This window comes from Dreissena polymorpha, chromosome 5 (assembly GCF_020536995.1).
Source record: "Dreissena polymorpha isolate Duluth1 chromosome 5, UMN_Dpol_1.0, whole genome shotgun sequence".
Taxonomy (NCBI): Eukaryota; Metazoa; Mollusca; class Bivalvia; order Myida; family Dreissenidae; genus Dreissena; species Dreissena polymorpha.
Window position 1 is genome coordinate 113,202,795 of NC_068359.1, and position 13,112 is coordinate 113,215,906.

General features: G+C 36.3%; 1 protein-coding gene across 3 annotated transcripts in view; it reads right to left on the bottom strand.

The window, feature by feature from the left end:
- LOC127880898 (plexin-A4-like) overlaps positions 1 to 13,112 on the bottom strand; it is a 137,154-nt gene that overhangs the window by 8,499 nt on the left and 115,543 nt on the right. For 2 of the 3 annotated variants that reach the window (XM_052428380.1, XM_052428381.1), the window contains 11 exons: positions 11,880 to 11,985; positions 10,231 to 10,373; positions 8,406 to 8,573; positions 7,613 to 7,706; positions 5,482 to 5,745; positions 4,724 to 4,879; positions 3,707 to 3,995; positions 2,443 to 2,562; positions 1,248 to 1,331; positions 748 to 932; positions 298 to 407 (listed from right to left, as the gene is read on the bottom strand). In XM_052428380.1, the coding sequence (XP_052284340.1) occupies positions 298 to 407; positions 748 to 932; positions 1,248 to 1,331; positions 2,443 to 2,562; positions 3,707 to 3,995; positions 4,724 to 4,879; positions 5,482 to 5,745; positions 7,613 to 7,706; positions 8,406 to 8,573; positions 10,231 to 10,373; positions 11,880 to 11,985 (1,719 nt within the window). The remainder of the gene's footprint in view (positions 1 to 297; positions 408 to 747; positions 933 to 1,247; positions 1,332 to 2,442; positions 2,563 to 3,706; positions 3,996 to 4,723; positions 4,880 to 5,481; positions 5,746 to 7,612; positions 7,707 to 8,405; positions 8,574 to 10,230; positions 10,374 to 11,879; positions 11,986 to 13,112) is intronic. The other variant, XM_052428382.1, reaches the window with a different exon arrangement.

The following is a 13,112-nucleotide window of genomic DNA, read 5'->3' on the forward strand; positions in this document are numbered from 1 at the left end:
ACTGTTAATGAAAAAGTCATAAAAAATTCCTTATTAAGGTTGAAGTATAGTTAAAATATTACAAAAATAAATTCAGATCTTGAAATGATTAGTTTTGTTTGAGAAAATCACCAAAATGATGTCCATTCCCAGTTTGATGTCTTATTCCAATTTCACATAATACAGTGTTTTAAGTAACTCCCATTCCTATTGAACATAGAGGTTTGCAGTCATATAGGCAACAAATGTACAGAACATTTAAAAGTATTTGATAATTTTTATAACATTTTTTTTATTAATAACCATTGAGACCCCTACAAGCAGTTCCTAAGTGCCAGGTTGCCATGCACAATCGACTGGCTGCTAAGATAATCCATGGTATCTGCAATTTGCTGACCAAAGTCCAGTAAATCTTGGATTGTCAAGTCCTGAAGGCACAAAATAAATGAAACTATTACACAATACTACACAATATTAGGATTTACATACAATTGTTTTAACTTGAGAAGTACACAACATTTTATTTATGTTGAGAATTTGTCATTCAGAAATGGGGTAGTGGTTAATTCCAATTGCATCAAAATTAACTTGTATTTACTATATTATTTTATTCATGTATGTGTTATTCATTAAGCCCTCTTGCATTGGTGAAACTTATAAATACCGCATTTATATTGAAAACAGAACCAACTGGGTTCCTTTTGAATGTAAATAGTAGTAGACACATACAATGATTCACCACATACAATCAATGGAAATGCAATCAACCTTATTTGAATCCCTGACATATGACTTCAGATTGCCCATGTGAGAGTACGGGGTGACCAGGAGGGGGTCGTCTGCTACGGTGATGCAGACACCAATAATTGGCACAATGCCAGGATGCTGCAAGTTGCGCAGATGAGATGTCGTCTGCAGCAGGTGGGATACACTCTCACTGTCAGACTTTGTGCCTGTATCAAAGGTCCAAAGAAAAACATTTTTTAACATTACTTGGAGAAAAGACTTAATATCAGATGACTTTATGGGAGGCCGATGTTAAAATCACCAATAGCAACAATATACAAACTACAAGACTGTTAACGATTATTTAAAAATTGCAATTCACTACCTATTCGCACTGAATTCATTGATTATAGTTCTTGACTACAAAATTGACGCTATCGCTTTGACATAAAATTTTATGAACATGAATTGAAACTGGCTGTTTTCTGACAACACATTGACCACATTCAGCAGAGAAGCCTTGAATGGTCTTTAAAGCCTACCTTGGAGAGTTTTCACTGCCACATCTTTAGGGTCCTCATCACCCCTGAATGAGTGCATCCCCTTGTGAGTGACACCAAAATTACCTACAGAAAACACAGCAAACATGTTGATAAACGTAAAACAAGAAACCGTCAGAGACAGGTGATGCTCCCCAAAGGTTTTTTTGGACACAATACTGCACTATATATTCAGATAAAAGAAAACGTCTTGAGGGCACAGTAGTTTGGGGGACAAGAATTTTATATATAAAACTTCAAAGGGTCATAACTCTGTGAAAAATCATCCGACCAGAAAGCGCTGATAATATGCACATCTCCTCTTGGTATAGTGAAGCTTCCCATAAAGTTTTATTGAATTCCGGTCATTACTTGCTGAGAAATAGCTCGGACAAGAATTGCACTATATTTACAGCTATTGGAAAATTTCAAAGGGCCATAACTCTGTGAAAAATCATCCGACCAGAACCCGCTGACAATATGCACATCTTCTCTTGGTATTGAAGCTTCCCATAAAGTTTCATTGAATTCCGGTCATTAGTAGCTGAGAAATAGCCCAGTCAAAAATTGTGCACAGACGGACAGACAGACGAAGCGGCGACTATATGCTCCCCCCAATTTTTTTTGGGGGGGGAGCATAAAAATTAATGTGTGAATAGGAGAAATGAGTTGAGTCATGCCAAAATAAATGTTGTGCCATAATTAGTCCAATATAGCTCCTGACAATACTGCATTATTGCTGTTTTGGCTTGTCTGTAGCTATGCTGGCTGCATATGGCAGTACATGTATACCTATTTTTTCATGACATGCCTCAGATGAAAGCAACATGCCTTTAATTGCACAACTTATTTACTTCAATCTGAATATTATTTTGTTCTTTAGCAACTTAAGCAATATTTTTCTTGAGACAGTGACAGTGTTTATGATACAAATTCACACTTATATCCATGCATGACTAACATATATATTCACTGGTGACAGTAAAAATATTTTAACAACACTAAGTCTGTGATGCCACAATTGTAGCTGTTTGAATGGCAAACACATTGATTGCAATTTAACTAACAAACAAAGATATATTATAGACACTATTTCAAAGTCATGCCTTCAATTTGTAGACAAAGCAGTTAACAGTAAATCTCAAAATCTCAAAACAAAAGGAAGCAGTCTCTACATTTTGTCAGAGGTATTTCTCACCTTTTCCAACCATATCACCAATGTGGACATTTCTACGCGATATCAGCATCTGTTGAATGCTGGCTTTCGTTGTTTCTGCCTCCACTTTACTCAGCAGCTCCTCTAGGTATGGCTCTAAGTCTGTTATACACATGTATTATGTCATTGACTGTATTAACCCTTTAACACTTAGACACATATTTGCACGCATTTGTAGTCCCTTAGAAAGTTATATTTAATTTATGACCATTCTTACTAGATTCAAGTATTTTTGCCTTTATCTCCAAACTTTAGATACTGATGAGCAGCAAACAGCAAAAAACCTGAACAGACAAGGGAGTTACTCCCAGGCTGTTCTGGTTTTATGCTGTTGGCAAAAGCCATTTTCAATTTGCTTCTTATAGGGGAAAGGGTTTTAAATTACAGTTACACATTTGTAATGCAAGGAACAAACTAAACATTCACAGATTTTTGTTCTGTTTCAACTTTCATTAATTGTCACTTTGCTTGATTTCCAACATTTGGTTTTCATTTCAGTCAGGAATATATTGACTGAGTGGCAAATAATACCATGAGATATAACATCATTAAAATTTCACCCCATTGGTATAAAGAGGTACAATGTTACATTAAAATTAAATATTTATCAGATGTTGACCATTTTGTTATTTAAAGTTGATTTTTACCATGTAAACAAACCATTGTTTTTATCTTCCTTATACAAAGACAGTTTTACATTGTGCAGAAATATTCAATGCATGACAGAATTATTTTTAGAGCCATGAAGGCCAACACTTACAAATGTAATTGCTTAAATTCATAAACTTTGTTACATCTGTGGCAATTTAATTGATAGGTATTTGAATATCTAAACTTGCTAAAGATCTAAAAGTTAGATAAGGTAGGTATTATTTAGAATCATTTAAACAGGAAATAATGTATTGCAAATATAAAATTTGTCTAATATTGCCAATTTTAAGTACAATAATAGCTGAATTCCGGACCTAGTACTTATCATGTGTATGAGCAGGGCACAGGAAAAAAACGAGCTAAAGTAATGTGCACTGGCTAATTTATAGAGAAAACAATTTTCGCATAGACTGGATTTTCGTTTAGAAAATACTTTATTGAAATCAAATGTTACAGAGAGTGGAAAGTGTCAACCTTGATTAGCCAGTGAAAACTGGACACTGTCATCTGGGAATAAACTTACAGACCCACACATTTATCCCCGAACTTTTCAAGAGGGTTTCTCGTATACAATACTTAATATCTGACTACTCACCTCTATCATCAGGTATGGATCCGTTCATATCGGCCTTGACGGCCACATGGTTGAGTTCCACCTCTCCCTCTTCCTTCTGCGTCTCCTCCTTCCACACGTCAGGGATGTAGCCTGCGCTCGGCCGATGTTTCCTGTGCCGCCGGATCACGCAGACTGCCAGGAGTATGATGATCGCTATGATAGGGATCACCACGCCCAGGATTATACCAATGGCGATTGGTTTCTCAGCGTCGTCATGGTTGAAGTACTTCATGAGACCGACTTCTTGCCTCATGTGTCCAATCACCAACTAAAATGTTTGCTTTCTTGTTGGTATATTGTTAATTATATAATATTCACAAATAAAAAACATTATATACAGATTTGTAAAATAATACATTTCCCACCATTCAATAACCATTAAGCCTCTTATAAGAAGTTTACTTCAAAACAATTTAGAAATAATATTTCGTACTATTATTTGTGTGACTTTTTAAATTTCCTATTATAAACCCCAAAAACAAATGAACAGTGTCATACAAAAATGTGTCTTAAGCCATATGCTGCGAGGTTGGCTCCAGACAGGCATTCATGCGCAGGCTGGCCAAGAGCTACCCTAAGAGCTTTTGACCAGACTGCATTCATGCACAGGCTGGTCTGGAGCTACCCTAAGAGCTTCTGACCAGACTGCATTCATGCACAGGCTGGTCAAGAGCTACCCCCAGAGCTTCTGACCAGACTGCATTCATGCACAGGCTGGTCTGGAGCTACCCTCAGAGCTTCTGACCAGACTGCATTCATGCACAGTCTGGTCAAGAGCTACCCCCAGAGCTTCTGACCAGACTGCATTCATGCACAGGCTGGTCTAGAGCTACCCCCAGAGCTTCTGACCAGACTGCATTCATGCACAGGCTGGTCTGGAGCTACCCTCAGAGCTTCTGACCAGACTGCATTCATGCACAGGCTGGTCTGGGGCTTCTCTTACTGCTCATGGTACAAAGAACCATTTTCCCATGGTGAGCGTCAAATGGTCCTCACCACAACAAGTGCGTTTCCATGGCTATCAACAACTTGAGGCTGGGCGGGAGGGTCACATGACAGAGCATCGTCAGTTGCCACAGGTTTCCTGCACTCGCTGCCTCCTACTGTTATGTTGACATCTTGCATGAATGGACTCAGTCGACGGAAATTACCCTGGAAAATATTGAAATATGTTTAAAAATGGTGAGGCTCTAGTTTTATGACTTTTAAAGACAAAATAAAGTATAAATGTGTCACAGACACAAAAGCTACCACATTACATGTTTTGACATAGATAAGTCCACAACATATTTTTAAGTGAAAAAAAATGGAAAAAATTCCCCTGGTCACCGTCAAAATTCCTTTTTTTGATGATCATCATAACATTTAAGTTAAGTTAAGTTAAGTTATAAAAGTTTTAGATCCGCCTCGTAGTTGAAAAGTTGAATAAGCAAACTTCAGGACGAAAGTAAGTAGAAAGTTTAATGCTTCATACCTTTCAATACATAGAGAAATTAAAATACCCTGTGCAACATTGTTTTCAATTACAAACAAAAAATACAATTTTACAACACAATATAGCCAGTTTCCTATATAACCAATGCTAAAGATTATAATCCCACCCTCACTTGCAGTACCTTAATAACAATAACAGTTTCCTATATAACCAATGCTAAAGATTATAATCCCACCCTCACTTGCAGTACCTTAATAACAATAACAGTTTCCTATATAACCAATGCTAAAGATTATAATCCCACCCTCACTGGCAGTACCTTAATAACAAGCTTGTGCTCCTTTTCAAACTTTTTCCCGTTTGCAGTGCCAGGCTGACCAAAGACCTCGATTTCAGGATTCGGATAGTAGAGCAGTGGGCCAAAATCAGGGTTAGCAGATATGTTCCGGTAGGTGGTGACACCGTCGAGGTTGAAACCATACGGCACCTCGCGAGGACTGGTTTCAGTGATCAGTTCTCCGGCAAACACCACTCTAGGGGTCTTGCAGATCAACCAACCAGTCAGAGGCTGCTGATGGCAGGCCTGGCAGAAACAAGGTACAGGGGGGAGTTAAGAACCACACTCTTGTTTTTTTTATTGCTAATGAATTAATTAACAATGATATGGAGTTCTGAGATGCATAGGGGGAGTGACCAAGCATTAGTATTTATCAGTGTTTTTAATTAAGGCCATGCTATGGGAAAATGGCTTTGTATTGTGAAGTACTGTTTTGGCAATTGGTCACTTGCCATATATAAAGGACCACAAACATATTGATCATAGAAATGCAATACTACTGGAGCAGCTGGAGTTTCACTTCTTTATATTAATGCTCGTGAATAAAGCAGAAGACTGCACAGGCTTATCACGGACAACACTTTTATGGAATTTCATCTTTAAAGAAAATCTGGAAAATCCATTCTAGGCAGTAAGGGTCCCTGAATAGCCTGTGCAGACTGCAAGGGCAACTTTGAGAACAAGAGATGCGTTTTTATAGAAACACAATGCCCCCTTATGCGCCGCTTTTTTTTTTTTTGACCTTTGACCTTGAAGGATGACCATTGACCTTGACTTTTCACCGCTCAAAATGTGCAGCTCCATGAGATACACATGCATGCCAAATATCAAGTTGCTACGTTCAATATTGCAAAAGTTATGAAGAAGGTTAAAGTTTTGGGACACACACACACATACAATGACAGACAGGCCAAAAACAATATACTGTAATTACTCTATGATTTCCGACACTCTAAGTTTTCGGACACCCCATTTTTTAGCAAAAATATTTATTTTTCGTGACTCTTTATTTTTGGGACACACGAGTTTTCGTCTGTTATTAATGTCTCTAAGTTTTTGGACAGTATATTTTACAGTGCTATTTTACCAAATTTCGAACCTGTTTTATATCTAATGAAACTTCGATCATGGGGTTTTACAACCAGATTAACATCATAAAACATTGCGGGTGCATGCCTGAGGGCAATGGACCATTACATTTGCGTTATTGGGTAAATAACCTTGTAAACCGGTATTAAACAATGGTTTCGTCCGATAGCATAAGCGTTATGACAATTACCCCAGGGGTAGTGTCAATTAACAGTTCAATTATCTACTGCAATGGTACTACCCCTTCTCAGTAAAATAACTGTGACAAATACTAAATGTTTCAAATTGTGATGCACCCTATTACAAGTTTTACGAACAATGGAAGGTGTTACACAACAACTATCGGAAATGAACAAACAAAGAATTCATAGTTTGCTTTTTTATTGCGTTAATTACAGGTTTATACAAGCGTGTATCGGTACATCACATGCTCATTTTTGAACTAGTTGGTCAAAGTACAACCTTGAAGTAACTTTCTGTCAAATAAATTAAGCATTTACAATTATTTAAAATGCAGTGCAAACATGTATAACTGTAATTTATACTATACGGCATGGCATTTTACAAGCGCATGCTATTACCGGAAGTCGTTGATACAATTGACGCTATTTTCGGACACTTCCATTTTCGACTCTTAATTATTTTTAAGTGTCCGAAAACATAGAGTAATTACGGTACCCCCGATCTTTCGATCCGGTGGCATAAAAATCACTTAAACGTACATGCATATAGTAGGTTTTCAAGAAAACAGCTCATTTCTTGGTTGATTATTATTAACAATAAAACAAACTAAATTATGATTCCATCTTGAAATGATAACAACTTTTGCTGCTGAAATTAGAACTTTACTATACTGTACAGTGTTTTAAAGCAGTTTCAGTTCGCTAGGTTTAATCTCCAGAGTTTTCACACCTAATCAAAGTTTAATATGAAATTGTTGTCCTTCAAAATTAATATTTTATAACCTTTACTTTTGATTTTTGTTATGAGCATAATATAAGCATTACTTTATATCTAATTTTACCGTTTTGTATTTCCTGTTGTTATGCTCAACAAAGAACTCTGGATTCTGTATATAGATCAGGTTTTGGCCCATGGCAGTCACCGATGTTCCTCCACTGAAATTAACAAGAACAGTTTACCGGTAGCCTTTTACTTGGAAATGGGGCTGAATGCAAGTAGGTAAAGTGTTGTCCAAGATGTGCCTGTGCTGAATGCAAGTAGGTAAAGTGTTGTCCAAGATGTGCCTGTGCTGAATGCAAGTAGGTAAAGTGTGGCTGAATGCAAGTAGGTAAAGTGTGGCTGAATGCAAGTAGGTAAAGTGTGGCTGAATGCAAGTAGGTAAAGTGTTGTCCAAGATGTGCCTGTGCACAGTCTAATTAGAGATTACGCGTAACACACTTGCATTAAGCCCAGTTTTCCCAAAGTGAGGCTCAGTTGCTATCCAGAATCATCCGTCTGTGCTGAGTATTCATGCAAATGTTTTACAAATCTAGGTTACTTACATCACATAAATTGTCGTAATTACAATATTTATATTTTTAACATTATATATATATATATAACCAAATAAAATTATCAGCTTGAGTCAGAAATATATAAGAAATAAACTTTGTTGCTAGAAACCTTTGATCAACTTGAAAAATGTATGTATTGCTTTATCCCTTTTCACCACAATTTTGAAAAAATGTATGCATTACATGTGTAGGTACATATTGTTGAAATTACACAACATACATTCTGTAAGTAAGGAAAATAAACCTACCCACACTCAAGGATATATATTCCAGAGTTATAAACAAGAATTTGTAAAATACCTGAGAATTGTTTCCTTTGGTTCAATGGCAAATATATTTGGGTCGCTGACATATGTAAATTTTTCTGGTGCCAATTTCCTATGACCTCCAAAGTTGACCTCAATGTCAAGGCTGTTGTCATTGGCGATCTGCTGAGAGGTCACACACTCCAGGGTACTCACATTGGCGCTAAAAATGTTCTTAATAGTCAATTATGCTATGACAACCAGACATTTATGCTTTTCTCTTCAGATGTTGAACATAAGTTAAGTCCTCTCTGATTTATAAGGAATTTGAGGTAAATTTACATAATATATAAGTTTTGAAAGAGTATAAAGTATAAAGATGCAGATTGAGTATCTTGGGCACATTATTATCAATTTATCCTCAGACAGAAGTATATAGCATAAATTAAACCCACACTGAAATCATTACTTACCAGGCCTATTTGGTCAATGAATAGAAGCCATAATGTGGTTACAGATAGCTAAAGACATGGTCCATATCAAGGAAAAACAAGAGCACCGCCTTGCGGGTGCAGACCACTCATCTATTTTTTTTTTAAAGGTGAAGGGACCTATCTCAATTTCAATCACAAAGGAGGGAGGGGTGGAGGGGACAGGGGTGTAAAGTGTGGGGGTGTGGTCATTTATTACATTATCTTCCAAAAAAGCAAAAAACAAGGTCATTTATTAGATGATCTTAAAAAAAAAATGAGGGGGGGGGGGGGGAATCTTATCATAAATAAAGAAGTGATGGCAATTTTAGCAAAATTTAATAATTTGACCTTGAGAGTTAAGGTCATTCAAAGGTCAAGGTAAAATTTAACTTGCCAGGTACAGTTCCCTCATGATAGCATGAAAGCATGAAAGTATTTGAAGTTTGAAAGTAATAGCCTTGATACTTTAGAAGTAAAGTGGATCTAAACACAAAATTTTAAAATATATTCAAAAGTCTAAAAAGGGCCATAATTCCGTAAAAATGACAACCGGAGTTATGCAACTTGTCCTTTACTGTCCCCTTATGATAGTTTGCGAGTGTTCCAAGTATGAAAGCAATTTCTATGATACTTTAGGGGTAAAGTGTACCAAAACACAAAACTTAACCAAATTTTAAATTTTAAAGTTTAAAGGGCCCATATTTCTGTCAAAATGCCAGTCAGAGTTACATAACTTTGCCTGCACAGTCCCCTTATGATAGTGAGTAAGTGTTTCAAGTATGGAAGCAATAGCTCTGATACTTTAGGAATAAAGTGGACCTAAACACAAAACTTAACCAAAATTTTCAATTTTCTAAGTATAAAAAGGGCACATAATTCTGTCAAAATGCACGCCAGAGTTATCTAACTTTGCCTGCCCAGTCCTCTCATGATAGTAAGTAAGTGTACCAAGTTTGAATGCAATAGCATTGATACTTTATGAGAAAAGTGGACCTAAATGCAAAACTTAACCGGACGCTGACGCCAAGGTGATGACAATAGCTCATAATTATTTTTTTTTTAAATAGATGAGCTAAAAATGATTGATATATTTTCCATATTTATATATTCGAACATGTTTACTGATAGCTGGTACTGGTATTTAATACCTTTGCACATAATGAACATAATTCCAATATGGAATCCAAAAGTAAAGTTATTGAAAAAGACTTTCTACATGCATGAACAGTCAGCAAGTCTAAAGAGTTCAAGCTGTCTTATTTCTGAACAATTATGTAAATCCAGTTTAGGTGAAAAGTATTGTCCCTAATTAGCCTGTGTGGACTGCACAGGCTAATCTGGTACAACACTTTAGGCAAATGATTTAAGACCCCTTTTCACAGAGCAATGATCATATGCAATATTCACCTGTACCTGATCACATGACAGGGGCTCCCCCCAATGTCCACTGTTGTCATGGTTCCAGTGTTCATGTGCTCCCCGCTCAGTTGTAGAGTTGTGCCCCCTGAGACAGGGCCCTTTGAGGGGTTCACACCTGTCACACTAGGGTCCTATAATAATAAAGAATAGAGTCTCCTGTGCACAGTAAAAATACATCTTTAAAAAACTACAAGCCACCTTTTTCTTTCAAAATTGTTGACAAATAACGAATGTTTGGAAGTATAAGGTATAAAGTAAACATGCATTAGAATAAGGAAGGTACAAGGAACTTGAGTTCAAGGTCAACCATTTGATCATGCAATGATTCCTTTTATACACATCAGAGCAATAGACTCACTTCAACTGAATATACTGTAATTACTCTAAGTTTTCTGACACCCTCTTTTTTAGCAAAAATAAATATTTTTTCGTTACTCTTAATTTTCTGACATACAGGTCTTCCTCCATAATTAATGTCTTTTTTTTTCAGACGGTAATTTTACGGCGCTATTCTACAGACTTTGGCCTTGTTTCCGCTTATCTTGTGACATTTCGGTCATGGATTTTGACAGTCCAATTAAGGTCATAAAATCTGTAAGATACATGCCTGAGGGCAATCGATCATTACATTCGCGAAGTTGGGTAAATAACCATGTATACCTGTAGAATACAATGGATTCACCCAAAAGCATTTGCAATAGTTTTTTTAAGAAAGCAGAATGTTTAATGTTTTTACCTTTGTGTTCTATATCATTTCGGGCAAGAGATAGCATAACTGTGTAGTTGTATTTAATTTTTTTACAGCAGAAAAATAAAAGTATATCAAAATAAAATAATTGTACATGGATTAATTGCTTTTATTTCTCAAAATTTTTGGACACCTGTAATTTTTTAATATTTTTTGTATCTAAATTTTCTGACACAATTTTTTTAAAAACTTTGTAAGTGTTCAAAAACTTAGAATAATTATGGTACTGTGCTTTGTATAAATGTGAACAATGGATATCATGGTCAGAGATAAAATTTTATGCACATCATATAATGGTTGATTGTGAAACTATTAGATCTGCTTAGCGTACATCAGATATGTGAGTTTTGCACATATACATCAATTCATTTTTTGTTATGTCACAGCACTTTATGCCTTTCAAAGTACACTAAGAATAACCCTTGGGGAAAACTGGACTTAATGCCTGTGCACACTGCACAGGCTAATCTGGAACAACACTTTCTGCCAAAACTTGATTTTCACTACAGAGAGACTATCATGATACGAAAACTACAAGCAGAAAGTGTCATCCCTGATAAGCCTTCGAGGACTACACAGGCTTATCTGGGACAACACTACACAATCCATTAAGCCCAGTTTTAAGCCTTTGAGGACTACACAGGCTTATCTGGGACAACACTACACAATCCATTAAGCCCAGTTTTAAGCCTTTGAGGACAACACAGGCTTATCTGGGACAACACTACACAATCCATTAAGCCAAGTTTTAAGCCTTTGAGGACAACACAGGCTTATCTGGGACAACACTACACAATCCATTAAGCCCAGTATTCCCAGAGCGTGCCACGTATTATGCTTCATGTCAGTTTTATACAATTCATTTGTATGAAATAGAGACTTGACTTACAACAAACATGAACATGTTTGTAGAGTTGACAGTGTACTGGCTCGCCACAGTGACGGTTATAGGAGCCTCTTTGACCCTTGCTGGACTGTTCAGCTGACACACAAACCTGTTGGAAAGGAGACAAAAACCTCACTCAAGCAATAAAACAACAAATCAGTTGTTTTGGGCTAATGAAATGTAATTCATGCTCATAGAAATATAGAATTCTATACAGAGAATATGTAGCCAGTCAAAATAGTACTTGAAGTCAATTTTTTTGCATAATGATTTGGGTACAACGAGAAAATAGCAATCAAGTTACAACAGGATTTATATATACGAGGGCATATGTATGTCAAATATATAGACATATACAATAGTTTAAACCCATTTCCACACAAATTCTTAAGGTTTCCATAGAATTGCTAAATACATTGTGTTGTGATGACTTTACAGAAATATTTGCAGCAATTATATTAAATATCTGTAGCTTCTTAAACAGTTACTGTATTAGGTTTTCCATTCTGAATTATGATGCTAATACAACTACACATTAAAACTCATGACTAATACTATTTCTTCATTTTTCTTGACAAGAAAACACAAGCTAACTAGTAAACTAAGTAAATGAACACTTATTTCACTGTCTCATCCGTTTCCCATCGTGTTTTCTAAGTTTTACGCCACCGATGCAATCAAATCGTTTAATATCGGGGCGACAATGTCTTTTTCTGGGTTTACAGATTTAATGTCTGGATGGTTGGAAGACACCGTATGTAGTCATTATATGACAACAAAGTGTTGTTTTGAGCCGCTTTCGGTTAAGCCGGCATTAAATTGTGCGCAGACATATTGTTTTTGACGGATTTACAAGTTACAGGAAATCATGCGACAGAATTGACAATAATATATATGAACCCAGTCTACAACTTTTCGGTAATTTAAATTAACGAAAAGCACCGTTAGGTTAGAGACCAACAAATCACGCCGCGCTGACGCAGACGTATCGGTACGGCCAGATTTTTTTCGTTAATGTGTAAAATGGATATTAATGTCGTAATTGTACGTCCAGTTTATAAAAATAAATGCATAAATCGTCATGAAAATGGCTTATTTACGGCTGTGCGGCCCTTATCTGGAGCTCTGCATGTTGCTTTATTTGCAAAACTGTTGATTCAAGTGCTGCCACACAAAACTTATTATCAGTATCTAAGGGTTGGAATTGAAGCCTCTAACACTTGAATCTAGAAATTA